Source organism: Lagopus leucura, unplaced genomic scaffold (genome assembly GCF_019238085.1).
Source record: "Lagopus leucura isolate 7727_CA_CO unplaced genomic scaffold, USGS_WTPT01 Super-Scaffold_73, whole genome shotgun sequence".
Classification (NCBI taxonomy): domain Eukaryota; kingdom Metazoa; phylum Chordata; class Aves; order Galliformes; family Phasianidae; genus Lagopus; species Lagopus leucura.
Genome location: NW_024962252.1, coordinates 72,246,069 through 72,273,822, shown reverse-complemented (window position 1 = coordinate 72,273,822; position 27,754 = coordinate 72,246,069). Strand labels below are relative to the sequence as shown.

The 27,754-nt window shown below is 36.5% G+C and overlaps 1 protein-coding gene across 2 annotated transcripts in view; it reads right to left on the bottom strand.

The window, feature by feature from the left end:
- Positions 1-27,754, bottom strand: part of TTC27 (tetratricopeptide repeat domain 27) — a 103,565-nt gene that overhangs the window by 22,761 nt on the left and 53,050 nt on the right. For both annotated transcript variants that reach the window (XM_042891509.1, XM_042891515.1), the window contains 4 exons: positions 27,370-27,483; positions 10,319-10,414; positions 8,130-8,252; positions 11-238 (listed from right to left, as the gene is read on the bottom strand). In XM_042891509.1, coding sequence (XP_042747443.1) covers positions 11-238; positions 8,130-8,252; positions 10,319-10,414; positions 27,370-27,483 — 561 coding nt within the window. The remainder of the gene's footprint in view (positions 1-10; positions 239-8,129; positions 8,253-10,318; positions 10,415-27,369; positions 27,484-27,754) is intronic.

Here is a 27,754-nt window from a genome sequence, read left to right as displayed (position 1 = left end):
ATTTCCTGACCTGCATAGGGTTGATCTGCACGGAACGTTCAAAGCACTCCACACATTCCCTGAATTCCCGGTTGCGGAGATGGAGGAGGCCTTTAGAGCGTTGTGCACGGGCACTGCGGTGCCTGGAGAGCTCCCAGGCCTTGTCATAGCATTGGTGATCTTTAAGAACATCACCAAGCAAACAATATAATCCTGGCGTTTCTTTCTTCTCTAGCTCTCGCCTCAATATTTCCTCTGCCTGTTAAAGAAATAAGATAAATCAGTTAATTGCTGGAGAAATTTATTTTCAGTTTATCACTTATTACAAATTCTATTTTAGTACCTTGTAATCATTAATTAAAAAATAAGAAATGGGAATAGTTGGGATATCTTGATCCAACATAGCATTAGAGGAAAAGTCTAGAGCGAACCAAGTTTCAAGTTGTCCTTCAAAAATACATAACAAAACCACAAAGAAACACAAGACTCCTGTATCAACATAATATAGTGGCCTTTGGTTTAATGGTAAATCCTAATTTTCAATCTTATGTATCTGTTCTCTCTCAAGACCAAATATCAGTCCAGGGCATCAGATTTACACTCACCATATGACAGTGCAGTATCACAGTTATTGAAGTATGTGCAATTCTGTTAGTTTATCATCTGCAATTATCATTGCAGTCTATAATCTGCAAAGGTTGTAATTCCTTTTTCTTTAATTACTCTTTTCTAATGACAGTTATTTCCATTCTGCAAGAACTGCTCCAAAAGTAATACCTCTTATTTTGTTACGTTGGCCCACACCATCAGAGGCAGGTGTTGGTGGTATGGCAGTAGAGGTTGAGATTTCCAGCCAATACTTTGTTACATTTTGTTGCTAATATGACAGATGGCAGCAGAGAGGCAGTCTCACAGAATGGTGTCTGACCCAGAAGTGCACATGAAGGAAGGGTATGAAATTGAATTCCTCCATGCAGAAAAAATGGCACCCATTGACATTCATTGATACTTACTGAATGTTCATGGAGCCTAAACAGTGGATGTGAGCACAATGAGGTGGTGGATGGAGCTTTTCGGCAGAGTTGACAGCAACAGTGGGTCACTTGTGCTGGTGCAGATTTTTACTAGTGTGGCATGGAGGCTTTTGTTTATCACTGCTGAAAATGCAGAGCTAATGGTGGTGACTGTGTTAAAAAACAGAGCAAATTCTCAGCTCCAAACAGTATCAGATAGCGTTATCGTGCTCTTTATATTTATTGAGTTTTCATGGAAATAAGAGGCATTACTTTTAGAGCAACCTACATATTATGTACTTTCATACTCTCATATAAGTATATAAATGCTTGAGATTAAGTATGTTGAAAATATGCACAGTATTACTGAAGAAAAGACAAGCTGGGTCTCCCAGACAATTTATTATGATCTGTAACCAATTTTCAAAAGCTCTTTATCTCAGTGTTGCTATCTCATTCTAACAATAAAATTATTGTTTCTCTTTTAAGAGATAGTATGCTTTCTGTGGCTTTTTGAAAAGATAAATATGCTAGACAGATGATCTCTTGTTCAGTCCAAAATCTTACCTCAATCCTCCAGTGCAAAAATGTCACATGTAATTCAGCTCAGCACAGATTTTCTATTCAAAAAGATCTGTTTGAACCATATGAACCAAGAGCTCCAATACAGTCTGTCACTGAATTAGAGTTTGACATCGCAACACTTGTCATTTTTCTATCATAGCAAGTTTATCTAAAAGGAAAGCTGCGTTCATCCCTGCATGGAAATTATTGCTTTTCTTGCTTTTATGAGAACTGTTTTATTTTCTACACAAACGGGGTGTCAAAAAACAAATGTCTGCTATACAGTCTTCTACTCCTCCAATCAGTAAAATTGATTGATCCTGTCTGAAAAATCATCTTCAAAAAAATGACTTCTTCAAATGTTTTGTTTTCGAAGGCTTTAATGTATATTAATGATAACACTTCATTCTTACTGTATTTTTAAACTAGCTCAGTAGGAAAAGTCTGCAAATATTGGAAGTGTACAAAAAATGAAGGATTTGTAAAGGGATCTTTTGCTTGTATTCTATTCAGAAAATGGAATCACATTAAGAAGAAAATTAAGAAATGAACGCTAGAAAAATAACTTACTGATAAGTGTTTTTTTAATGACTTTGGAACAGTTTTCCCAAGAAAAGGAAATCTGATTATTCAAAATTTAGAATTAGCATTAGTAATAGCGTTAGACAATCTAGCCCTACAGGACTGCACTTGCAGAGAATGTGGTTAAAAGCCAGCTTACTCCCTCCTCTCTGCCTCCATTAATTGCCATGACAAGCATTAAGGAACTAACAAAAGATTTTTAAGACAACTTTTTTCCAGAGCAAACCAAACATTCGTTATTTGTTTGTTATGTATTTTGTTATACAGTAATCAAATTAGACACCAAAAGGTACGGGTTTTCATTTCTTCAAATAAAGGAACAAGATCGTAATTCTACGGTGCGAACAGCAGCTGTGAGGTGAAAAGTGCATTGCATTCTGTTGCTTCAGTAGGGCACTCCCAAATTTAGATTGTTATTCTGTGGCCATGCCTAGCACTAATCACAGACTAGACTAGTAAGCCAACCATGCCCTAATTGCATTTCACATTTAAGAGCATAAAGACATCATGTTCTGGTCTAAGCTTACAAGAATTCATTGCCAATGTAAATATTTCAGTGCACAGATAAAGCAGAGAATTAAATAAGCAGAAGTCTGATTTTGTCTTCATCTTATTAGCTATCTGATAACCCCTCTGGCACGTTACAAACCTTTTAATTACTTAAATCTTTAAGTGCTTATAAAAGGATCATAGCTGCAAACTAGAAGTACCATTTTTTCACAACATTTATCATTTCTCTTCTACGAAAACAGATAATACCTCAGGATTTCTCTTTTTACTAAGAAAAAAATATTCCTTTCTTCTAACTTTATAGTAAACTATTTCAAAGAATGTACTTTAAATCTCTGATAAGAGCTTTGCTTTTGCAAAGAGCAAACTTTGTCTTAACAATGAAGACAAGATCAAGGAACCTTTTTCATTCAGTACATGCAATGTACAGGAAAGAAATGTAGCCATGAGATTTATTTTTACCCATTAAACAGATTAAAGTACTGAGATGCTTAATAATTGGATATTTTACCTAAAAAAAAAAAATAAATAAAAATCAATTAAAAGCTACTAAAAAAGATCAAAAATTAAAGCTGCATAGCCCTTGCCAACTGAAGAGATTTAACTATAGTAGCACTATTGTTCACAGAACGGTCTACACTGCAATGAATGGAAATGAAAACTCGGTTCTAAAGTCAGAGGATTTTCAGATGAGAAAGATTTGTGCTGTTATCTTACTTTCTGGACTACTACAGTATATACAGGCATTAAGTAGGAAATGCTTGAATAAAAATTCACAATCAATAAAGAGGGCTCTTGTTTAAACAAAATATTTGTATTTCTCACTACAGAGATGCCTGGAAATCAAGTTCAAGATTAATCCTACATTTTGCTACCCAACCCCCCAACCCTAAACTTTCATATGCGATACCCTCCATGTGTTCCCTTTTTTTCTTTTTCTTTTTTGTGTTTTGTTTCCTAAAAGCCTCTATTAAGCCTCATTCATTACAAGGATCTACTAGTTCCATTATTTGACAATTAATTCCAAGTTCAAAGTATTTCCTAAAGTGCTTTCATCTTTTCTGCTAGCACATTCTTCGCTAGGCTACCAGACAAGTATGAAGAGACAGAACAGATAAGCATGGAAATGAATGGGAAAAGGGGTCCTGAGTTTTAATTTTGTCTTTAGCTGTAACTTTATGGATGACCTTGGGTAAGCCTCTTTTTCTGTTTTGCGGCTGCATAGAAGGGATGCTTACCTGCCTTAAAGGTCTGCTATGACATATAATGAAAATCAGTCAAGATCTTGAATCATTCTTATGCACTAATCAGGGTAGTACCACTTACCTTTGCAAATAGTAAGCATTTTCTGAATTTAAAAGCAAGCTTCTAATATTATACTGCACATGTATTTCCTTGTTCAAATATTTTTAGAAATCATTCTCATGTTGTGACAAGAAAAATGGCTTTGCAGAAGGTGAATTGCTGGATATGTTGTCTGCAAATAGGCTTCATGCACTGTTTATTCTGATGAAACGATGGGGAAAAGGCTGAAAGTGGGGCTGAAAGAATAACAGCTCTCTTGGTTTTACCCTGGGGCAGCAGCTACAGCCCTCTAGAACTCCTGCAAGGGAGAAAGGCCCAATTCTACTGAAAGAACTGAAAATTTGCATCTCAAGCTCATCTTCCTTATTGTTTTAGCAGAGAAATAAAGCCACTTTCAGTGCGTTATTTCAAGTGATACTGGAGAGAACTCACCTAGACCGAATAAATTTGTTCAATGTAAGTAATACTTTTGAGATCTCTGGTTTCCTCTCAGAATAGAGAGGAGACATTTTTCAACATCACTTTTCATTACAAACATGGAAAGTAGTGTCTGTTTTTAAGTAGGTCTGTTAAAGGAATACAAGTGAAACTGTAGAAAGACAACAGTGGCCGTCAACGTAGAATGCATTCAGATCTTATAATACCTTTTTCATTTGCTTTGTGCCCTGCTTTGCTCACTACTTGGCACTCTTTTGTTTGACTCATGTTATCACTTTTTTTTTTTTTTACTAATTATGAAACAAGTGAATCTCCATCATATTTGAAAAGTCGTGGCTGTCAGGTGAGGTCCCGGATGACTGGACGAAGGTCACTCCCATTTACAAGAAAGGGAGCAAGGAGGACCCCGGGAACTACAGGCTGGTGAGTCTCACCTCTGTGCCTGGGAAGATCATGGAACAGATCATCCTGGATGACATGCTTGATCATATGAGGAATGAGTGTGTGATTCGAGACAGCCAGCACAGCTTCATCAGGGGAAGATCATGCTTAACCAATCTGGTGGCCTTCCATGATGGAGTGACAGCATCGGTGGACAAGGGTAAGGTGACTGATGTCATTTACCGAGACTTCAGCAAGGTCTTTGACACGGTCCCCCACCACATCCTTATCTCCAAATTGAAGGGATGTGGATTTGATGAGTGGACCAGTCAATGGATAAGAAATTGTTTGAAAGGCCGCAGACAGAGGGTGGTCATCAATGGCTCTATGTCCAGGTGGAGGCTGATAATGAGCGGCATCCCCCAGGGGTCTGTCTTGGGATCAGTGCTCTTTAACATCTTTATCAATGACACTGATGATGGAATCAGGTGCATCCTCAGCAAGTTTGCTGACAACACCAAGCTGAGTGGTGCAGTTGACACGGTGGAAGAAAAGGATGCCATTCAGAGGGACCTCGAGAGGCTAGAAAGGTGGGCCTGGATGAACCTGAACACGGCAAAGTGCAAAGTTTTGCACTTGGGCCTGAGGAATCCCAGGCATCCATACAGACTGGAAGGAGCGGTCCTTGAGAGCAGCCCTGCAGAGAAGGACCTGGGGGTCTTGATGGATGTAAAGCTTAACATGAGCCAGCAGTGTGCCCCTGCAGCTTGGAAAGCAAATGGTACCCTGGGCTTCATCAAAAAAGGGGTGGCCAGCAGAGACAGGGAGATAAATGTCCCCCTCTACTCTGCTCTTGTGAGGTCTCATCTCCAGTACTGTGTCCAGGTCTGGAGCCCCCAGTACAGGAAAGACAGAGCTGTTGGAGAGGGTTCAGAGGAGAGCCACAAAGATGATCAGAGGCCTGGAGCACCTCCCCTATGAAGACAGGCTGAGGGAGCTGGTCTTGTTCAGCCTGCAGAAAAGAAGGCTGTGGGAAGACCTAATTGCAGCCTTTCAATACCTAAAGGGAGCCTACAAACAGGAGGAGGAATCAACTCTTTAAAAGGGTTGATAACTGCAGGACAAGGGGAAATGGTTTTAAGTTGAGGGAGGGAAGATTTAGGATGGATGTCAGGGGAAGTTCTTTGCAGAGAGAGTGGTGAGGTGCTGGAACAGGCTGCCCAGAGAGGTTGTGGATGCCCCGTACCTGGAGGTGTTCAAGGCCAGATTGGATGGGGCCCTGAGCAGCCTGGTCTAGTATTGAATGTGGAAGTTGGTGGCCCTGCATGTGGCAGGGGGGTGGAGATTCATGATCCTTGAGGTCCCTTCCAACCCTGGCCATTCTGTGATTCTGGGAATGTAGAGCCATATATAAAGAACAAGAAAGGATCCACAAAAAAGTTTTCTAAATGTTAGTGATATCTTTCTCTGCAGAGTTTGTACTGCTATATTATTCTGTCAAAATTCTGAACTATGTATTTCCCCAGTGCATACTGTGGAGCTGTGCATACCTTACCTATGTGCCTTAGTAGGTTTTTTTTTTTTTTTTTTTTCAGTGCAAAATTCTAAAGTAGAAGGAAGGAACACACTACATTTGATGCCCAAGTATTCAGACTTATTGACATTGCTGATTTCTGTCTGTTTTGTTAGGTTTTCCAGTACTTAATGCTTTCCATACAAAAGCAGTTGTGAGCGAAAAATATTTGTATATTTACATGTCTACACGTCTATTTAACTGTTTATTCTTTTAGGCACGTGTATATGAAGTTCTTCAAAAACATGTACATCTATCTTGCTTCATTAGATTCACATAAAAGAAAAATTAAGCTGTTTAAAAACATAACGCTTTTGATAAATACAAACAGTTTACACAATTAAAGCTTTTTGATAAGCAGCACAAATAGTTATTCCCCTTGATGTATATGTAATGTTTCTAATTTTCTTTTTTTCTTTTTTTTTTTTTTTTGGAATCTGAAGCTGACTTTCTTCCTATCACTACTCTCAGTACTTGCATAACATTTTTTCAAAGCACAGCACAAACCCTCATTCTGAAAGCATTTCTAAGCAGTTTCCTGTGTCAGATATCCTGTCCTATTCTCTGAGTGCCATTTTCATAACTCCCTAAGGGTGGTTTGTGAATGTAACTGGGACAGAATGCATTTCCAGGAAATGGAAAGTATTGACCTCTACTTCTCCACAGTACTGAAAAGATTGTGATATTAGCATACTGCCCCCAAGGCATGCATAATGTGACACAGAACTGACAGCAAAACATAACTGTTAGTTTATAATGAACGACATTTGGAATTGGTGAATAATTGAAAAAAAAAAATCTGTTTTTTCTTTTTTGTGTGTGTGTGTGTGTGTGTTAAGTTATAGCTTTCTATCCAATAAGCTTAATTAGTGTAAGCGCACATCTCTGTAAAGGCATACATACATTTATATACTTACACAGTGTGCTAAACAGAGGAATAGAAGAGAAAGGAAAAGAAACAAGATAATGGATATTTTGGTTCTGAAGGTAAATATTTCTGAAAGCTATATAAATTCTGAAAGCAATGCTTGATATCTTAACTTCCTCTTAATTACAGCCCCTCTGCTCAAGAGATTGTACCAGAAAGAGAATATAGCTACATTTCCATAAAAATAGGCATTGTTTCCAGGAATCACTGAAATCCTCCTACCACAGCTCCAATAGCAATAGTAAAACATTCAATAATAGGAAGGCTGCTACAGTTTGCATTTTTAAACAATTCTGTCATCTATACATTCAGTCAGATGATGGTTTTAAAGCTGTTTTTGCCAGGAGCTGACTGCATGTGACTGAAGCAGTTTTAAAGAAACAGAGAAGTTCAGAAAAATATTAACGCAGGCTTAAAAAAATATAAGATAAAGCTGTCTATGTCATGTCTGAGATTCCATCGAGATATACTCCCCAAAGTGTATCCCTAGTTGTTGTAGCTGTTAATTTAATTTTCCTTTAATATTTTCAAAAATCACTCTCACAATCTTCTCTCTGAACGTAGACAAGAAGTTTTCTTGGCAGATTTTTTAACGTGTTAGACTTAACTGTCTTCTTCTTTCCTAAGTTATTTCTTATTCATTCATTTCTACTTCATGTAGTCATTCTCCCAAATCCCCCATTGTAGCACTCACAGGTCATAACAGATCTGCACATCCCGTGTCCTAAATGGACTTTCCTCACAATACCCCTATAGAAATGCATGTCATCAGTGAATTGACAGGTTAAATCAGACAGTCTTTCATATTTCAGATCTCACTGCAAGACTGCCATCTGTAAAAAACAGTTTTTCTTACCTTCCCATGCTGTCCTGCTCTTTCATAGCAGATTACTGCATCTTCCCACATTTCCAGGTCCTCATATATCTGTAAAGCAGAGCTGGTGCACCCAAGCTCAAAAAGTAAGCTTGCAAGCTGACGCTGGAAAAGTAAGAAATGCCAAAATTGAAAATAGATGCACACTATCCTTTACAGTTTTTTAAGATGTTAGAAGAATTTCTGACACCAACAAGAAGCAAAGAGAACATGAAATTACCCTCTCGAAACCCCTTGCTGGAGCCTCAGAAAATTTATGTACCTCAAAAAAACAAAACAACAGAAAAATAATTGCTTTGATTTGACTCCAGCTCATACCAGTAACTCAACTACTTTGAATTAGTTTACAATAATATAAAAATTGAAACACGCATGTGAAGCATGAATTGAGAGAGAACTTCCACTCCTTAAGTGAAGCAAATGGGCTGTGTGGCTGGAGAGCAGCTGCAGCAGATGCTGTAAACACTGAGAGGGAGAAACTAAAACCTAAAGGAAGGTATTAAATCTGCATCTAGCAATGCCTGCCATAGTAATCTGTACCTGTGTAAATACAGATGAACAAAAGTTCTAAAGAAACTTTGCTAGGTGCACTACTAGAGATCAGTTCACAAATAGCCACTGCAAACAAGTATTAGTTTTCAGTCAAATCAATATTGGATTTGAGCTCAGGATCAATTCCTTAGTTGAGTTTGCATCACTGATAAGCCAGCTTCTCTGTTATTTCAAATCCAGCTACTATTATTTCAATGCAGTTATGAAAATAAATGAGTAATTCCTTCAACTGAAAAATAAACAAGGTATGTTTTCACAACTTTGAAAGTTGGTCTTTTATTTATCTTTTTCTAAAGAAGAGATTAAGATTGCATATAGCTTTTCATCTTTGAAGAAAGAATGACTTATTTACTGCATGTTAGAAATACACTATTTGGTTTGCAAAAACAAATGGGAGCGTTCTATAAAAGGACACCTCATTTTGCTATGAGATCCTGCACAGTGAACCTCTGCAGTGTTGTTGATGAATAGATTCGCTTAAGTTCTGCATAGATGTCATAGACTTCTCTTTATATAATTGGCTTCAGTATCAGTTGCAAATCTGAGGGATGATCCATATGTAAATAGGTTAGTTGTAAAAACAAACAAACAAAAAAAGTTGGCTACAGTTTTTTCAAATAAATGCATAAACTGTGAAAATTTTTAACAAGGTGATTATTTGTTCATTTGATGCTATTTACTTTGAAAAATGCTACATTTTCCACTATTAAGCAAGATTTAATTTTTACTAAATTTACAAAAACTAAGATTTGGTAAAATTTACACAGACAATGTCTCTTCATAACTTAAAGTGAAAGACAACAGCCATCTTCCATTCTGAGCCCCTGTTTTAATATTTCTATCTTTGGCTTGGAAAATTGGCCTTGATTAAAAAGTGCCCCTTTGATATAATTTGAAACTATTAGAAGAAAATATAATTGGTAAGAACAAGATGCGTTTAGATTAGAAATTAAAGTGAAAGCAATAAAACATCATTAAAAATAAAACATGCACACCTTTGGAGATTTGCGATGATGAATTTAGTAACTAACTTAAGAAAATATACGCATCACCAAATAAGACTGGTATAGAGAATTCTATTCTAGAATGGAGTTTACCTCCAATATAATTTCAGTTTTGGAAAAAATGCCCTTTCAACACTGGTATAAAAGGGCACGTCAAGAAAATAAAGACTTTGTCAGCACTTTTGACTCTTACTTGGCTGCTTTGACCACAGTCTGCTTCCTGAAAACAACTCAAAGTTAATGATCATTACACGGCAAACAAAAACGCAAGTAATAGTGATCTAAGAGTAATAAATAGCAACACAATGGAAAATTATTTTCACTTGAGAAATGTTGGGAGCTTGAAAATTTGTCCATATTTTAAGGAAGTAAAATTGAAAAAAGATGAAGCACGCTACAAGCAATTTCTTCCATCCCTCACAGAATAAGAGATATGAAAGCAAAATATAGTAGAACTTGATTTGTTTCCAGAAGAAGTGTTTTAGGTTATGTCTTATTTCTACAATGTTTCAGTGCAAAGTCATAGTATTCTATCCCTGATTTTGAGTCATGCAGTATCAAAAATGTAAGAACCACAGACTTTAAAGTAAAGCTTCAAATGAGGTTACTTCACACCTGTATAGTCCAACGTGGAGGCACCTGACAACAGTAGAAAACCTTCATGCGTTCAGATACTGAAGTATTTGCATCCTCAAATTGGTCTGCAAGTGCCTGTAAATAAAAAGCACATTATCACTTAGAATTTACTTAAATTTAATCAACACACACACACACACAAAAAAGCAAAGCTCTGAGGAGATTTAAAGTACATACAACAGGAATAAGAATCAAATTTACAATTTCAACCTCATCGTTGCACAGGAAAAAAAGTGTGCCACATGTTAGTGCCTTGCCTAATGCATTTCAATTATCTGGTTCTATTTTCATGTCAAACACTGCACTGGTGTGCTTTAAACATGAAATTTCTTATTAAAAAGGAAAGGAAAACATTCTGAGCCATGCTTTTGGAAACACGCTTCTAATTTAGAATAAATTATTGAGGCTTGGAGTGCAATATAATTTAGGCTTTTCTGTTTTGGTGGAGCTCTGGATTTATGAGAAAGAAATGTTTTCTTCTGAAACCCTTTGAAAAAGAATAACATCTTGCATAGCAAAAGTGCAGTAACTTCAGCACGAACTTTTGCTCTGTAAATGTGCTATGAAGTTAGTTAAAGTAAAATTCAATAGCAAGAAAAATAAAATGTTAAAACTGCTGAGGCCAGAAAGTTGGGTAGAAATTTAATTTAAGTGTAAAGCTCTTTTTCAAAAGCCAGTCATCACAAAAACAGAAAATTTAATGCAAAAAATACAGGGGAAGGGAATATTAAATTGCTTGCATTTGTATGACTCGTATTCAAGTCTTGCATATAACTCAAAAATTTATAGGAGGACAAATTCTCAGAATTTTCTCATCTTGGAAAATGGACACAAAGATTATCAAACAAAAGGAAAAATGGGAGTGCATATGTCTAAATCAAATTTGATGACCAAGATGAGGTGGTTAAGTGTACCCTCAGCAAGTTTGCAGATGACACCAAGTTGGGTGGTGGTGTTGATTGGCCTGAGGGTAGGGAGGCCATTCAGAGGGATCTAGATAAGCTGGATCACTGGGCTGAGGTGAATGGGATGAAATTCAACAAGGCTAACTGCTGGGTCCTGCACTTTGGGCACAACAACAGCATTATAGGCTTGGGGACGAGTGACTGGATGATTGTGAAGAGGAAAGGGACCTGGAGGTGTTGGTTGATGCTTGGCTGAACATGAGCTGACAGTGTGCCCAGGTGGTCAAAAGGGCCAAAGCAACCTGGCCTGCATTAGAAATAGTGTGGCCAGCAGGAGCAGGAAGGTGATCATCCCCCTGTACTCAGCACTGGTGAGGCCATACCTCAAGTATTGTACTCAGTTTTGGGTCCCTCACTACAAGAAAGACATTGAGGCCCTGGAACTTGTCCAGAGAAGGGCAATGAAACTGGTGAGGAGTCTGGAGCACAAGTCTTATGAGGAGCGGCTGAGGGAGCTGGGATTGTTCAGTCTGGAGAAGAGGAGACTCAGGGGAGACCTCATTGCACTCTACAGCTTCCTGAAGGGAAGCTGTGGTGAAGACGGTTTTGGCTTCTTCGTCCCTGGAAACAAACAGGACCCAGAGAAATGACCACAAGTTGTACCAGAGGAGGTTTAGGTTAGACATGAGGATAAACTTTTTCTCTCAGAGAGTGGTCAGGCACTGGAATTGCTGCCCAGAGAAGTGATGGAGTCGCTGTCCCTGGCAGTGTTCAAGAGGCTACAAGATCTGGTTTAGTTTGTGGTAGCAATGGTAACGAGAAGATGGTTGGACTAGGTGATCTTACAGGTCGTTTCCAACCTTGTGATTCTATGATTCTATGAAATTTCTTTCTGAATTCAACCTATATAAGGAATGCAAATAATAGTTGTGAAAAATTAAAATAATCAGTTATGTGATTTAAAACACTAAAAATTTTCTAACTGCTATTGATAGCAACATCATTAGGTGGTTTCATCCTTTTAGTAAGAAAAATAACAACAGGCAACAGCAGTTCAGGCTTTTAAACCTATGTTTAAGCTCCTAGTTTTAAATAGGTTTATTTTAAACATTTAATCTTATTCACAAGTCTCTCATGGAGTTTTCTCAAGAGACCTACCTGTTCCCAGAGACTACACAGATACCTACCCCAAGGAACTGGGGAAAATGTATTTGTAAAAAATGCACAGACTAATAAAAATCACAATTCTGAGCCAATCCAAAAGGAATCAGATTCAATAAAGCTTTATAGTAATGATTCAATTACAACATTTTCTTGACTGTGAACTATATTAAAAACATTCAACAGTTTTGTACAAACATGTTTTCTTATGCAATACTGCAACAAAAATTAAACTGAAAAATTTCTCAGCTAATTATTTTATAAGATCAGACAATACAGTAAATTACAGTTTAAAATTTTAAAAACAATAATTATCCCAAGTCTGAACAAAGCCAGAAAATCATTTGACCTGTGAAATAACTTCTTTGAGGAGAACAGAAGATGGAAGGTGAAATATGTTCTAGCTCAATCAGAATATTTTGTTCTTGTTTGAGCTTCTAGAAATAAATACATGGATTTATTAGTGCTTTGCATATTTTCTGTCCTGTTAATTAAATAACACATTAAAAAAAGCTCTTTAATAAGTACTTTAGTAGTTTATGGATACATAATTGCATTGAGTTGAGTTCTTTTTGTAAACATACTGTACAAAAGCAACAAAGCAGATTCACAGTCCAGACTACAACCTTGACAGAACAGCTCTATGCCAAGCCAAGAGCTCTTAAAACCAAGACCACTGGGACAAACCGAGACATAACCAGACCTCTGAAATCCAGTGGTCAAAATAACTTAGTCATTTAGTGAAGTAATGCCAGAAACTATGAAGCAATGAAAACAGATTTCATATAACAATGCAATGTAGTTTTGTTTAATAGGAGAAAATAATTTCTTCTTGATAAGTATGAATATAATGTGGAAAAAATTCAAACTGAGAAAACCTTGAGAAGGAAAGAATGACCAAATAATTAATACTTTATTGGTTGCCAATTTTATCACTAGATAAAAAGTTGTAAGAGCAGTATATTTTTACTTACTATAGCACAGAACCATTATTCAGAACAGCACTTCGACATTTAAGACGATATTTTTGTTTACAAGCTGAAATGCCTTAGAGAAAACAACGAGCAATTCTTTCAAAAAGTTCACAGATTTTTGAATGATATATTTCTATTAAGTGATGAAAATCACTGAACAGTCAAGAGCTAACACAAAGGAAAAGCTATTAAGCAAGGATGTATTTCAACATCAGCAAAGAACTCTTCCTCCTCCTATTTATCTAATTTTCTCAAAGGATTTATGACATCACAAACTTAAGGCAAGAAACAGGGAGCACTTATTTGCAGAAGAATGAGTATGTTCTGTGAGAACTCTACAGAAGATAAATTCTTAAAAAGGCAGGAATCTTACCATATTTTTTTCCTCCTTCAAATATCTTAGAAACATTAAAACATGGTAGCTGTAATGACTTTACTATGTCATCCTTTCAATGAAACTATTGGTCAACAGGACTGATCTCATAAACCTCAAGCACCACATACACTTAAACTGACTGGAGGACTACCCGTCACACTTCTCTGTAAGAATAACACTGCTTGATAGCTGCTTTAAAATTTCTTAAAGCTAACTTTAAAATGCCTGAAGTTAACCTGAGAATAACGCAGTCCTCTCTGTGAGACAGACCCAGGTTTTTTTTTTCCTAAAACGTTTTAGATTTGATGCATTTGACACTTCTGCTGTTACTCCCTTTAAAAGCATGAGCAAATAAACTTTTTTAAAGTAAAGCTTGTGTCCAGTTTTCAGAAAAGAAAAATCTTGCCTGTAGCAAGCAAGAAGGGTCTGACTGACTGGAAGCCATATAACATTTATTGTTGTACTATGATTCTTTTCCCCTCTGTGTCAGGTATTAAAATAAATTGCTACACAAAATAAATGATGCCAAATGTTCGTGGTTTGTAATGCAGAATAGGTGCATTCTTTAACAGATGTAGTTCTTCCATAGGAAAGCCACAAACATAAGATAGCCAAGCAGAACCCTTCAGCTTAATAATGTTTATATGCAGTATTTCATTGTTTATGTATGATACTCAAAAATATACATGCCTCTTTATAAGCCATTTAAACCTACTCTGTCTTCCAACTGGAACGCCCTGTTCAAGAAGAATAATCTACTGGAAACACGCTGTACTTTTTCTCTTGCTGAATGACACAAGTTTACCTAACACATACACACATTTGCTTTTCACCTACTTTAAGTTGCAGAACAATATATGCACAAGCAATACAAAAGATAAGAATTTGTTAGTCTAAAGGCAGCAGAGGCCTCATTCAACTTAACCATAAAATAAAGCATAATGCTTCAAAATAAGCGTTTATGTATGTCACAAAAGTTTTAGTTAGAACTTAAAAATTACATGGTAATTTCTGTAGAATATAAACAACAAATACTTCAAATAAAGCAAAGACTTGCAGAGGGAAATTTCACATGACAATGTTATCAATTCCAAACATGTAAACATTTTCAGCTTCCTTCTACCTAAGGTAGAGATTGTATTCTGTTATACAAGTAGAAATCTTAAGAAACAAACAAAATTAAAAAAAAAAAAATAAAAAAAAATTGCCATTGTCTATAAATTATTCCTTGTAGTTTTTTTTACTCGGTCTACACAGGCATAATTCTTACATATTACTTAGACATCCTTAGATGCCTGTAACGAAAAAAAAAATTGTTTCTTATCTTGATATCTGTAACCTATTTTTATTTTTTAACCGTAAAGTGCTCTCTTGCTGAAATCTTTTTCATCTGTTCTCATTCACTTGCAAATCTCAAGAACATCTTCAGTTCTTTGGCGAGGAAGGGAGACAGGAGTATGACAAGAAACTTATGTTCGGTCTCTTCTGTGACAAATTTTACAGAACATTTCACATAACACCTCAGAAAACTCGCTATTTTCCCATCTAAAAAAAAGAAAAAAAATCATCTTCCTCAGAAAGGTTTCTCTATACAATGAAACCTTGACTGATGATACTCAGTAGTTTCTGTTGAAAAATTACTTGGCAGGAAAAACACATTCTTCCAGTAGTTGAGCCTGACCCAGCAACCGTAGAGTATATGATGGTAAGTACATTAGAAATATGACACATGGGCAAAGTGTTTAAACTTTAGCTATCCCAAAGAAATGCAATCACATACAAAGAAGTCTGTTTTCAATATATACATTTTCTTGAAAGACGTCCAATCCAGTTCTTCACATATTCCTGGAAAGCTCTCTATACATCAGGGAAAAACAAACAAAACCCCTATCATTCTGTGTTAATGATTGATCTACTCAACAAAGAGAAAAATAAGCATCCTCAGCAACTGTTGGCTTGAAATCAATTCCATTTCAAGCAAAAATGGAAACACTCTGAATGCATTAAATATTCCATGCCTGACTGTATGACGCTTTCAAACAGAAGCACATCAAGCTCCCCACAAAAATAGAGTTCTTCCCAGAATCATAAAGCAGGATTGGGTACAGTCTGTTTGGTATGTAATCAATTAAAAACCAAACTAAAGCAAAATTTTCTTTCATCTGGACAAAGTTTTATGATCTGTGCTGGTCACTTGCACCAAACAGGTCGAGGGATGGACTGAGTGAAACTGGACACCAACACTTTTGCTGCTAAGGCTTCACAGAGCAGCAACAAGAACTAAGCTTGGGCTCAAGATACTGAAAACCTTGCCCAATAGAACCAAGGGCTGCAGAAACAAAATGACAATCTGTCAGCACTCTTCGGTCTGTTAGCGGCCTTCAGTTGCTTAATTAAGGGTAATCATCTGTCAGTTGTAATGGTACCACTCTCACAAGGGAGAATTTGTGTTGATGATCTTCAGGAGGAATGAGTGTACTGCTGCCAGAGGAACTAATGCACTTAGATTTCAGCTGCCCCTTTTTTACATGAAATACTCTAGTCAGGGCCAGAGTGAGAGGACTGGAGGGAGGATAAAAGGGACTTCTCCAGCAGGTGGCTATTGCCTACTTTCTGGGCAAATGGTGGATGCTCTGTCCCTGAAGACATTCAAGGTCAGACTGGACACGGCTCTGTGTAACCTGATCTAGCTGTACATGTTCATCCAGAGATTCACTGCAGAGGAGCTGGACTAGACCTTTAAGGATCCTTCCAATTAAAACAATTCAATGAAAATCCTAGGAGCAGGAGGCTGTTAGGCCCATGGCAGTTCACCTAGCCCTTAGCCTGCACTTTTAGTGTGGAACCACAGAAAGGAAGACAGACTTCAGGGCAGAGGAATTATCCTGGCAAGAAACAGGTTGAAGGCTCCTGTATACAGTTTGGTATTTTTTAACTTCTCAGTGTCTGAATTTGCAACATTAATCATGACCTTTATTTGCACACATTTTATACAGGAAAAAATGGGATAAAGGACAGATAGAGTTCTGTGGTAGAATCATTTACTACATTTCTATTTCTGGGCAACTTCAGTGTCTGTACAGATCTGCATCTGGAAAAATCAGCAGGTATAGCACAGCAACGCACGTAATAGTCACAAACAATATTATTTATACCATTTAAAATCTAGTTCAGGCATAGTAGGTCATATCTCTTACAAAAACAGCTCCATGTGTCAAAACATCCAAATCTTATCACAAAAGCACAGTGCTCTTATGTGCAATGATTTACAATGATCAGATAGTTACAAAGCAATACCATGAAGAAATTGGGAAGCTGCAAAAGCAAATGGAAATGAGGAAAAGAGCCAATATCATATCATCATAGAAATCTCCATATACCAATCCAAATAATTATTTGAATCAGTGGGATCTAAATCAGTTTGGAAAATTCAAAAGCCAAATATATCCCTCTATTCACAACTATAACTGGAACAGAACATGCACAGAGTGAATTGAGCAGTTCTTCAGTCAGAAATTACATTCAGCCCACACTATTGTGCAAAGCTTATCTCCACTAGCAATGTTTCCATTCAACTGATCCTTTACATACCATAACACCAAATTTTCTGCCTTGAATCATATACAAATCACATACAGTGACCTTATCATATTATTATTATTATTATTAATAACCAACCTTCCACATAACATACCAGAGAGCAAAACCGCCGATATGCTGGAAATTAGTTCTTGGTAGAAACAAATACCTGAAAAAGCACTCATCTCTCTCCACTAGAAAAACACAAACTAATTGAAAAGTATGATCATTTTCATCTTTTGAATTACTTCTCATTTTTGAAAATAACATAACCATCTAAAAAGTTATCATTTTACCTCACTAATTACACAGTAGTCGATTCTTTTTCTATTTTCTCTTTTTATAGTTCCCTGAAAGTGCATTTCTTCATTATTTCTAAATATATCTCACAAAGACCTGTCACCAATTCAGTTACCTTTCTTACAAGTCAGTTTCCCGCACTTACTGTCAAATCAGTACTCTGGGTCAGTGATCACCAATCTCTGAGGTTTACACTGCAGTCTGCTACGATCTCACTCTTAACTGGTGGTTAAGAGCCAAACTGCCTAGAACATTCCCTGTGATTATCTGTGGTGTTGACCGACATAATAAAAGCAAAACGCTTCCACTATAATATTCTAAGATCCTACCCCTGCTTGGCCATACAACTACTTTCTGACCCCTGCTTTAAATTTTGAGAGTAATTATTTTGAGGTTTTTAATGATTTCCTACTGAAAATCTCTGACAATAAATGCATGGGTTTCTACTGAAATCACAGCTTGAGCGCTCTGATGAACCGATAAAGTAAAACATTCTTTTTGCAGCAGGAGAAAAAGCCTTACTGACAAGACTGTTTCGTCTTTTTGATTGTTCTTAAGGGAGGACAAAACTACCAATTATTCCAATTCACAAAGCTGGCTCTGACTTATTACCTATTCCATTTTCTGAAGTATTATAGCACCACCATTTCCATACGTTTTCCACCTTAAATCCTCTCAAAAATAAAAACAGCCTCTTGTTGCTCATTTCCTGAAACAGTTAAAACTGCAGCTAAGCACCTTCTAATGGAAGACATTTGCAGAACAGTGCTGGATCGGTTTCTAGAAACACGCAAACATTTGTCTCATTCTTATTGTTCTTATTCCCCAGTGACTGTTTTTGTAGGTCTTCGCTTCATTTCACTAAATAAGGTCCTAACATGTATAAATTAATATTTTAAGACTGAATTAATCTTTATGACATTGAAGAACAAAGATCTCAAACAGTAGCCTATGCTCTTAAGGACTTCCAATCACAGCAAAATAACTTATTCACCTGGAAAGCTTAGCAGGGGAAGACTGAAGGTATATTCCTCAGGGAAAGTTTTAACAGGGGAAAGAGAAATGCCTCGTGTACATAGTTCTAAAAGTAATGCCTCCTATTTCATTCCATGAAAACTACAGATACAAAGAACACAAAACCTCTATTAGATAAAGTAAGTTCTCAGCTATGTAACACTACTTTTCAACACAGTCATAACCATTAGCTCTGCATTTCTGCCAGCAACGGGAGTTTTATGCTAAATGATGCTTTAAACATGTCTACAATGAATCCTCCTTATTTTGAAAAAAGAAATAGAAAAAAGGCTATGTGTAATTGAAAGGCAGTCTAATTCTTAATGTTGATGAAAATCATCTTTTAAAGAAAAAGAAAAAAGTCACAAATGGAAGGAAAAAAGAAAGATTTGAATCAAAATAGTTTGGCTGAATGAAATATCACTGAGGCATAACCATTTAAATTGCATGAACTTTTGTCATTTCCCTCTGGCTTCAGTATGCTTTATCTTCAAGGGAAGATGTCTTAAAACATAAAATTATTTGTTAAAATGTCTAAAAGCATTCTTCTCAAATTTTAGTAGCTTTCAGCAATAATAAAACTACACACAGAGCAAATATAGAACACCATGATGATGATAGATTTGCGTATCTAATTTTAAAAAATTTAGATAATATTGAATGGCATTTCTCACATGCTAAATAAAACACCTTTAGACTCTTTCAGATCTCAGTGGAAGCGTGCTTGGCAAACACAGCAAGTGTATATTATACTATCAGTTACACAACATCACAGGGCTTGTAACTAGAAAGAAAATCAGCTTGCAATTAAAACTTGCTCCTTTCTTAATGCAGTGTTATAGGCAAACAAGAAAAACACTTATCAGCTCCCAAAGGCTTTCTAACTGAAAGAATTGGGTGTTGAGCTAGAAAAGAAAACAAACTTATAAACCTGCATGAATCTACAGATGCTGAAACCTGTTCTACTTCAATGTTCTTTCACTACAGATACTTTCCCAATGAATTTCTCCTGATAATGCATCTTTAAACTTCGATATCAAACATGCGCTGCTGATACAACAATTACTTGTTATAAATGCGAGATTAATATATTTTGTAATAAAAGATCTAAAAATCAATTGGATTTACTAATTTTCCTCTATTCCTTACCTTATGACACAACTACAGGATTTTCAAATGTTGTTCTACAGGTTGTTGACTGCATCAAAAGATACTGCATGCATAAACATTTTAGCACTAAGTACGTAGCATGGAACAATGCAGCTAAATCTTCAATTTTCAGTAATTGCTCTACACTTTCTACTCAAAAATAGTTTTATCACTTCATGTTAATTTTATTCCAGAAAACTAGACAGAGCATTTTGACAAATTCTGCCACTTACCTTTAGAAGGTCTTCTATCTGTCTAATTCTATGTTCCTTTGTAAGGAATCTATGCAAAACTTATAGACAACCAAGACAGCCTTTTTTTTTCCTCCACATTAATTCAAATGAACTTTTAAGATACAGGAAGATGTTTAGGGTTAGATGTTACAGTTTTAAGACAAAGAAATATGCTGCAGTGGAAATTATTGATTAGGATGCTAGAACTGTGCATGTCTATTTTTCCTAAGATGACTCATGTACTAGATTCTTATTATGAATGCTTTTTTTATTCTATCAGGACATAAATCCCTGCAAACATGTATTCCACTCTGAAAGCAGTAACGCCTAAGAAACAGTAACTGAAGTTGTCAGTACCAGTCTACTAAAAAAAAATCTTCAGTTTCTTTATAATAGGGTGGGGAGGAAAAGCAGACAAGAGGAAATGAGTCCAACAAACCCAAATGAAATCTAAAGCATTTAGATTTATAAAAAAATATAAAAATTAATACAAAAGAGGTAGAGATCATGATTAGAAGATAACTGAATTCATAAATGTCTGACATATTATTTCCTTTTCATTGAAGTACTATACTGTGCAACATAGAGCACTCCCTATGCAATTGTCATTTGGGATGTTCTGTTGTTGTCAAATATTGCTACTAAGGGAAATACAGTGAAATAAATGAGGCATTCAGTACCACTACAACATCACTCACTATCAAAATACAAGCTTGTTTGTCTGGGCAAATACTGAACCTAAAGTTACTGACTGCCAATGCTTATGGTACAGATTTCAGTCTTAAAGTCCATCAATGAGTTAAGACTCCAGAAAAATCCTCTTACAGAGGACACAAATGGTTTAGAAAAGTATTAGTAGTATTTTTATTTGTACAACATTTACTTGTGATTCTATCATTTCATAGTTATCTCACTGTCCTTATCTGACAAGCGTGGCTTCTTAAAAGAGATCTTTCACCTGCCACTTGTGTTACTCATTTTTATGACGTATTACAAATTGTAAGCAGAAATTCCCCTAAAATCTCTGGAAGTAGCGAGACTTGTAAGCTCATTCGTGAAGAACAGATTTAAGTTATGGGAGGCATTGCAATCACAAGTGCTTATCCTGCTGGGGGACTTCAACCACCCAGATAACAGCTAGAAAAGTAGCACAGCGAGCTGTAGGAAATGCAAGAGGCTCCTGGAATGCACTGAGGATAACTTCCTGAGTCAAGTAATAGAAGGTCCCACCAGGCGGGATGCAACTGTGGACTTGTTGCTCACCAATGCAAATGAACCAATTGATGACATCAGGATTGGAGGCTGCCCGAGCTGTAGGGATCATACTACAGTTGAGTCCCTGCTCCAGAGGGATATGAGACTGGCAAAGAGTAAAATCAGGATGCTAAGTTTTAGGAAAGCTAACTTCCAGCTCTTCAAGGAGTTAGTCAAGCCATCCAGAGGGATGTAGACAGGCTTGAGCAGCGGGTCCAGGTGAACCTTATGAGGTTCAGCAAATCCAAATGCAAGACCTTGCACCTGGGTCGAGGCAACCCTCACTACCAGTACAAACTGAGGGATGACAGGATTCAGAGCGACACTTCCAAAAAAGACCTGGAAGTACTGGTGGCAGGAAGTTGAACACGAGCCAGCAATGCGCCCTTGCAGCACAGACAGCAACTGCACATTGGGTTGCATCAAAAGAAGCGTGGCCAGCAGGCAGAGGGAAGTGATCCTGTCCCTTTATTTTGGGCTGGTAAAGCCTCACCTGGAGTACTGTGTCCAGATGTAGAGTCCTCAGTTCAGGAGAGATACAGACCTGTTGGAGCTCATCCAGAGGATGAGCAAAAGCTTAGGCAGAAAAATGTAAATGCTATGTCCTAGAATCTGTCAATATTAGTATTTTTCTTCGCAATTTGCTGTCATCATTTGGACAAAAAGCATAGTTTTACGCTTCAACATAGCTCAAGGACTGTCCTATCTGACATATTAGTCCTAATACCATCATTTTAGTTGCCAGGACAATAAATGAAGAGAGTGTAAAGGGAAAACGGTAAACACTTTCAGAGCCAAAATTCAGTGGCTACACTCAAAAAATGGGACACATACAATTTTTGGTATCTTTTTGGAAAGTGTACAACACAACAGTGGAACAGTTCAAGATTGAACACAATTCTTGAATGAGCAAAAAGACTTGTTTTTCAAAGTAATAACTGAGAAAAATATGAAAAAACTTTAGCAGAGAAAGAATGGTTACATTCTTTTCCCCACACTAGTGAATGCCACTGATCCAAACTGGCAAATAGAACAGTATAGTAGAAAATTTATAGCCAGAAATCAGTACCTGGAAAATCATACTATTTAATATTCTCTTTTATGCTAGTGCTACAAAAAGAAAAACTTCAGTTATTCCTGAACAACACTTGGCAGACTGGATATGATTTTTGTTGCTTCTTGTTTTTCCAACAGAAACCGTAATTACATAGTGGAAGAAAAACAGAGGGTGTCAAGCATCACTGCGCTAATTATTCTGAAGTGTGTTAATGTGCTCAGTGCATCCCCAGAACCACTCGTGCCATGTAACATCTTCAATCTGTCAAATTTGTCATCTGTTTAAGCAAAATAAAATGTTTTGAAAATGTGTGATTTGAAATTGAAATCATAACTATCACCAAGAGTTCAGTCTCCCTTGCAATTGCCTTCTGAACTAATAACATTTATTTCTATGGTTCTGGAGACTTTCTGATCTTGTCTGGAGCTCATTAAGAAAAGCTTTTACAAGGCACCTGGCTTTTCTCCTCTTTCTGAAAACTTTTTGAAATGTGTTCCGTTAATAAATACAATTCAAAAGAGCTGAGAACTCTTGGGATATCCACGTGGGATCTCTACAGAACAGAAGAGAAGGTGGCTCTTCCACTTATTACTCTCCTAAAGAGTGAGCTAAATCTCTCTCAGTTCACCAGTGTATTTCTCAAATTTCATTAACTTTCTGCATAAATTTCAACATTCCATAAAACAAATTTACTGGCTAAATTTATCTTTCATTTTTCTCCTTTTTCCTCTCTTCTCCCATTCAAAAGACAACTAAAGGCAATCATTAAAATCCTATGTAAAAGAGTACAAGACAGAGGTGAAAAAGAGGAACTCTTAGTATAGTGTTAGTATTTAAACTAAACAGACAAGTGTTGTCATTCTCTCAGTCACACTTAGAAGTCTCTCTACACTGCTCCAACCTTGGTTTTCAGATGTTTGAAGATACAGAGATGGGAAAAATCTGAGCCTCAAATCTCTCTGATTAGATACCTAGTGGGAGGAAGACTACTCCCCTCTCTTTTTTGAGCTTTACCCTTAAAATGCTGAATTGATTTAATGTCAAACAACAGCCAAATAAAGCAAAGCACAGGGAGCAAGTTGGCAAGGAAGGGACAGTTTTGTTTTGAAAGGAAAGAGAATATATTTCTATGACAAATCACACAACTTTCTTGCATAACTATTTTAAGACCATCAGTGTGAAAGTAATGAAACTGCAGAGTTCTTCCATTTAGACAGGTTACACCTCACAGAGCACAAAATGCCAGTACTGGATCTACGCTGGCCTTCAAGGTACACTAAAGTATTTTCAGAGTTGAATGAACTGAATAGCAACTACAACGTGTTTCTGGTAAGAACAATTTAAACCAAAACAGTCAAGATTTCCCCTTTTGATACATACAGAAAAACATTAGTTGCTGGAGAAAATGACACTCTGAAGTACTATTTAAGTGAAAATTACAGAGCAGTTGACACAGAATTCCCAACCACATACATCTGTGTATGACTAAGGATATAAAACAAGCTCTCATGTGACCTTTCAATCTTAGACAAAATGATTGGCCTATAATATTGCTAGCCTGCTCCCTGCTCTCCTGAAGTCTTATTAAAAACACCCTTTACAAGACACATTTCTCTCCCACTAACGGGCAAATTCCTCTACTGCCAAGAAAAGCAAGAGAACCAGATGAAATATCACTGACATCGTATTGCATGTTGGGAAAAATCGAGCCATTGGCTTACAGGCTTGTTATCGCCAGGTGCAGCCAGCAGTAGAAAATACAATCAGAAAAGGGGCCATGTAACAAGCTGACAAAAGCTCCAGGCATCTAGGTAGCCTGTGTAACCACACAGATTAAGCAGCAGGAAGCAGCTGTAACAAGTCACTGTGGGATAGGCTTTAGTAGGCTACTGGTATACCAGGCACATAGCAGTTTAACCTCTTTTTACTGCCTGAGTAACAACGCTCTCATCACTTGCACACCCACCGTCCTCTGTATTCAGCACAGCACTTTAATTCTTTTTGCTTCATTCTTAAAAATATTTTAAAATTCTTTGAGATGGAAGAGTGCTCTTGTTTCGAACATCAAGACACTACAATGGGATATTTTCCTTTACATGCTCTAATCTTGTTTATTTCTTTTAAAATCATCCTTCCTTCTTCTTTTCTCATTTTTTTATAACTCCTAGACCACTCAAAACTCCCTATTTCTCCCTCATCCTGTTACTTGAGCTCTGGCTGCACTTTCAGCAGTAATTTGTGGTTTAGCAGCTTATTCCAACCCATTTTCCATTATTAATCGTTTCTGAGTTACTTCCTTAGAATAGAAGGTAGCTGAAGATCCCAATACTGATGCAGATGATGCAGAAATGGCAGAGTTCTACTTATGCAAAGACCTATTTATCAAAACCTAACAGTATTTCCTCCTGTTTTTTTCTCCCAACTGTTCTTTCCTCTCTTACCATCTTAGTACTTAACCTTCCCCCATCTATACCCATATGGGGAAAAAAGAAAAACAAAACAAAAAAGAAACAACCATCTATTTTTATTTTAATTTAAATAAAAATCATGCTGTATCCAGACACATTTTACTTGGCAGCACCCTTGATCCAGACTTCAATATACACCATATTGGTCATGATTAAATATTCTAGCGGAACATTAAAGTACTCTGTTTAGCTCTTGAACAGTTTCCTTTTCTTAGAAAAATGGTTGAAAAAAGTACTGACTTCAAAAACTTTTAACCTTATTTTTGTAGGCCCAAGCCTCATTTAGGCAAAAAATTGGACAGCAGCATTCAGAAAACGTTAAGGAAAAAAAAAAACTCTCTCCTCCTCACTTCCAGTTAGCTACTAGCTGACGTACCTTCCAAAGTACTCAGAATGATTATCTGAAAATCTGTGGTGGTTCCAAAGTCCATATTATCTGAAGTCCAGATTTTTAATGGAATCTGAAAGATTTTCGAAACAATCATTCCAATTCTCTTTGAAGATTTCCAGTTAGGATAGGTATTTAAAAACCATTTGATAACACCTTTTTTTAACAGAGTAGGGATATATTGAATTCTTGGAGAACAGCAGCTATACTCAACCAATATACCCTTCTTTCAAAAATAGATGCAGTTATTTTGAAGTAATTAAAATAGGTTAGACAAACAGGCCCATGAAACACAGTAAAAAAAAAATTATTTGGCACATCAACAAACGATGCCTGGCTTGCTTTATGCCTGAGAAACTGCATACATCTTACCAGTTGTATACTCATAATATAAAGATATTAATTCATTAAAAGGATGCTTAAATTCAGCACAAACAAAAGCTATAGTAGATAAATGGGAGTGTGGGGGGAGAATGGAGGGATGGAGTGGAGAAGAAAAGGAGAAATAGACTGCTAAATAGATGAAGAACTAGCAAGCTCCTCAGGCACTGCTTACACATATTTATTAAAATGATGTATCAAAAAGATTTGCATTATGAATGGCGAATTCATTTAATGAGAGAATTCAATGGAAAGTTCATCAAGCATTAAGCCTGTATTTTCCAATTCCTTAAAAAGTCTTTGAACTGTTAGAAACTACGATATTAAAAAATTCTAAACTTACAGAACTCAAGAATGAAAACCTTAAATGGAAAGTTATTCAAGTTATTTGATTAATTTAGCACAGATCAATCCTTATACAACTTTAACTATTTTTGGATATTGAGCTAAACAGCTTGATATGGTATCAAATCAACACAAATATATCATGATATTTCAAATATCTAGAAAATTCAGTGAAAGAAATTGAAAACATTAAGATTAAATACGATCTTTTAAATCATATATTCAGTGTTTATAGTGCCTCCCAGAATGTCACAGTGTATGCTAACGAAATCTTTGCATTATGGTGGTTACAACAACAATGAATATAGATAAGTGTACTTAAAACGATAAGGCCTTCATGAGATTTCCATCATGAGAATGTCAAACTGTACAGCATAACAGCTTCCAGGACTCAGGTTTATCAAGCTAGACAAAAATGTTGGAAACGCTCCAACTGCTAGGGCATTGAGAATCCTGAGATCATTTCCCAAATGCCACCAGATGCTACATCTTCTCCCAGACTTGGAATCCTGGCTTCCTCGACATCTCCTACTGACCCTAGGAAATTCCACTACAGCAACTCTGTGACCTCCCTCAGCAGAAGAAAAATGCAGCAACACATCCAAGCTGCACTTCTTCTAATATTCATGCATTAATAATGATTTGAAATGAAACATCAGCTTCTCAGGATTTAACTGTGGAGCACCATAATCATTAATTTTGTACATTCCTGGCCGCTTTAGTCAGCAGGATTGTTGCCTGACAGACACATAGTAATGCCTGCTGTTCATGCGACAAGAAGACTAAACAGGATGAACGTGACAGATGGCTAACAAAATGTCATATGAAGAAAAAAATCTTTTATAAAGCCTACACAGTTTTCCTTCGAAAAATTTTTGTCTTAAATAAATCCCACTAGCTGATAAATTTCAGATGGATTTTTTTATTGTTACTATTTTTATTTGAAAACTGATCTACATTTGGAACAAGATTGTTTAATCACCACCTCAAACTTACAATGCAAATACTGAGTACCACATCAAACAGTAAATAAGAAGTGCAGTTTTAGTCAAAAATGTATTTTCCTGTTCTTAACACTAGCGATCATTTTCAAGCTTCAGTTTTTTCTACAGATGATTTGTTTCAGTAAAAAACAATTTTAAATATCAGTAGCAGCTTTACATTCGTGAATCCTCACATGAAAAAGTTCCTCAGATATCAAATGAATCGGAAACTAAAGGTAGGAACATGGATTTTAATTTCAATCTTCAAAAACTTTACTATTTTATACATACGTGAGTTTGTCCGAGGATTGGCAGAAATGCATCTAATTGAGACATAATTAGAAACTTTGGCTCACTACAATTCAGAGAGGAAGCTGCTAACTCCGGCCTGTCTCCATTCTATACATAAGGAACCCATATTCATAACTCAGACATCTGGGTCACGTCAAGGGAGAAGCCTCACCTGTGTCTGCTTCATTGCTCGTTCCATTCTACGAGTGCTTCCTTTCTCAAGCTTGGTCCGAAGAAGTAAGGCTGAAGTTTGAATGGCCCAGAACTTTGGCTGAGAGAGCAAACACTGTAGAGAAAACAGCAGTTTAAACAATATGATAGTTCATTTTAAAAGATGCTGAAAAAAGTCAAGTTTTTAACACCATTCTCAAGCACAAATTCTGTCTCCTATTCTGAAAGTAAAATATATGGTTGCATTATTTATTAGATAAAACTAAGGCTGTAAAGATCACTTTTATTAATTTTCATTAGAAAAGAAGGCCATCAAATCAATTTTGTCCTACTGCAACACCATGCACAGATATCCATATGGTGCACAATGAAGAAAAGTAGGGAAT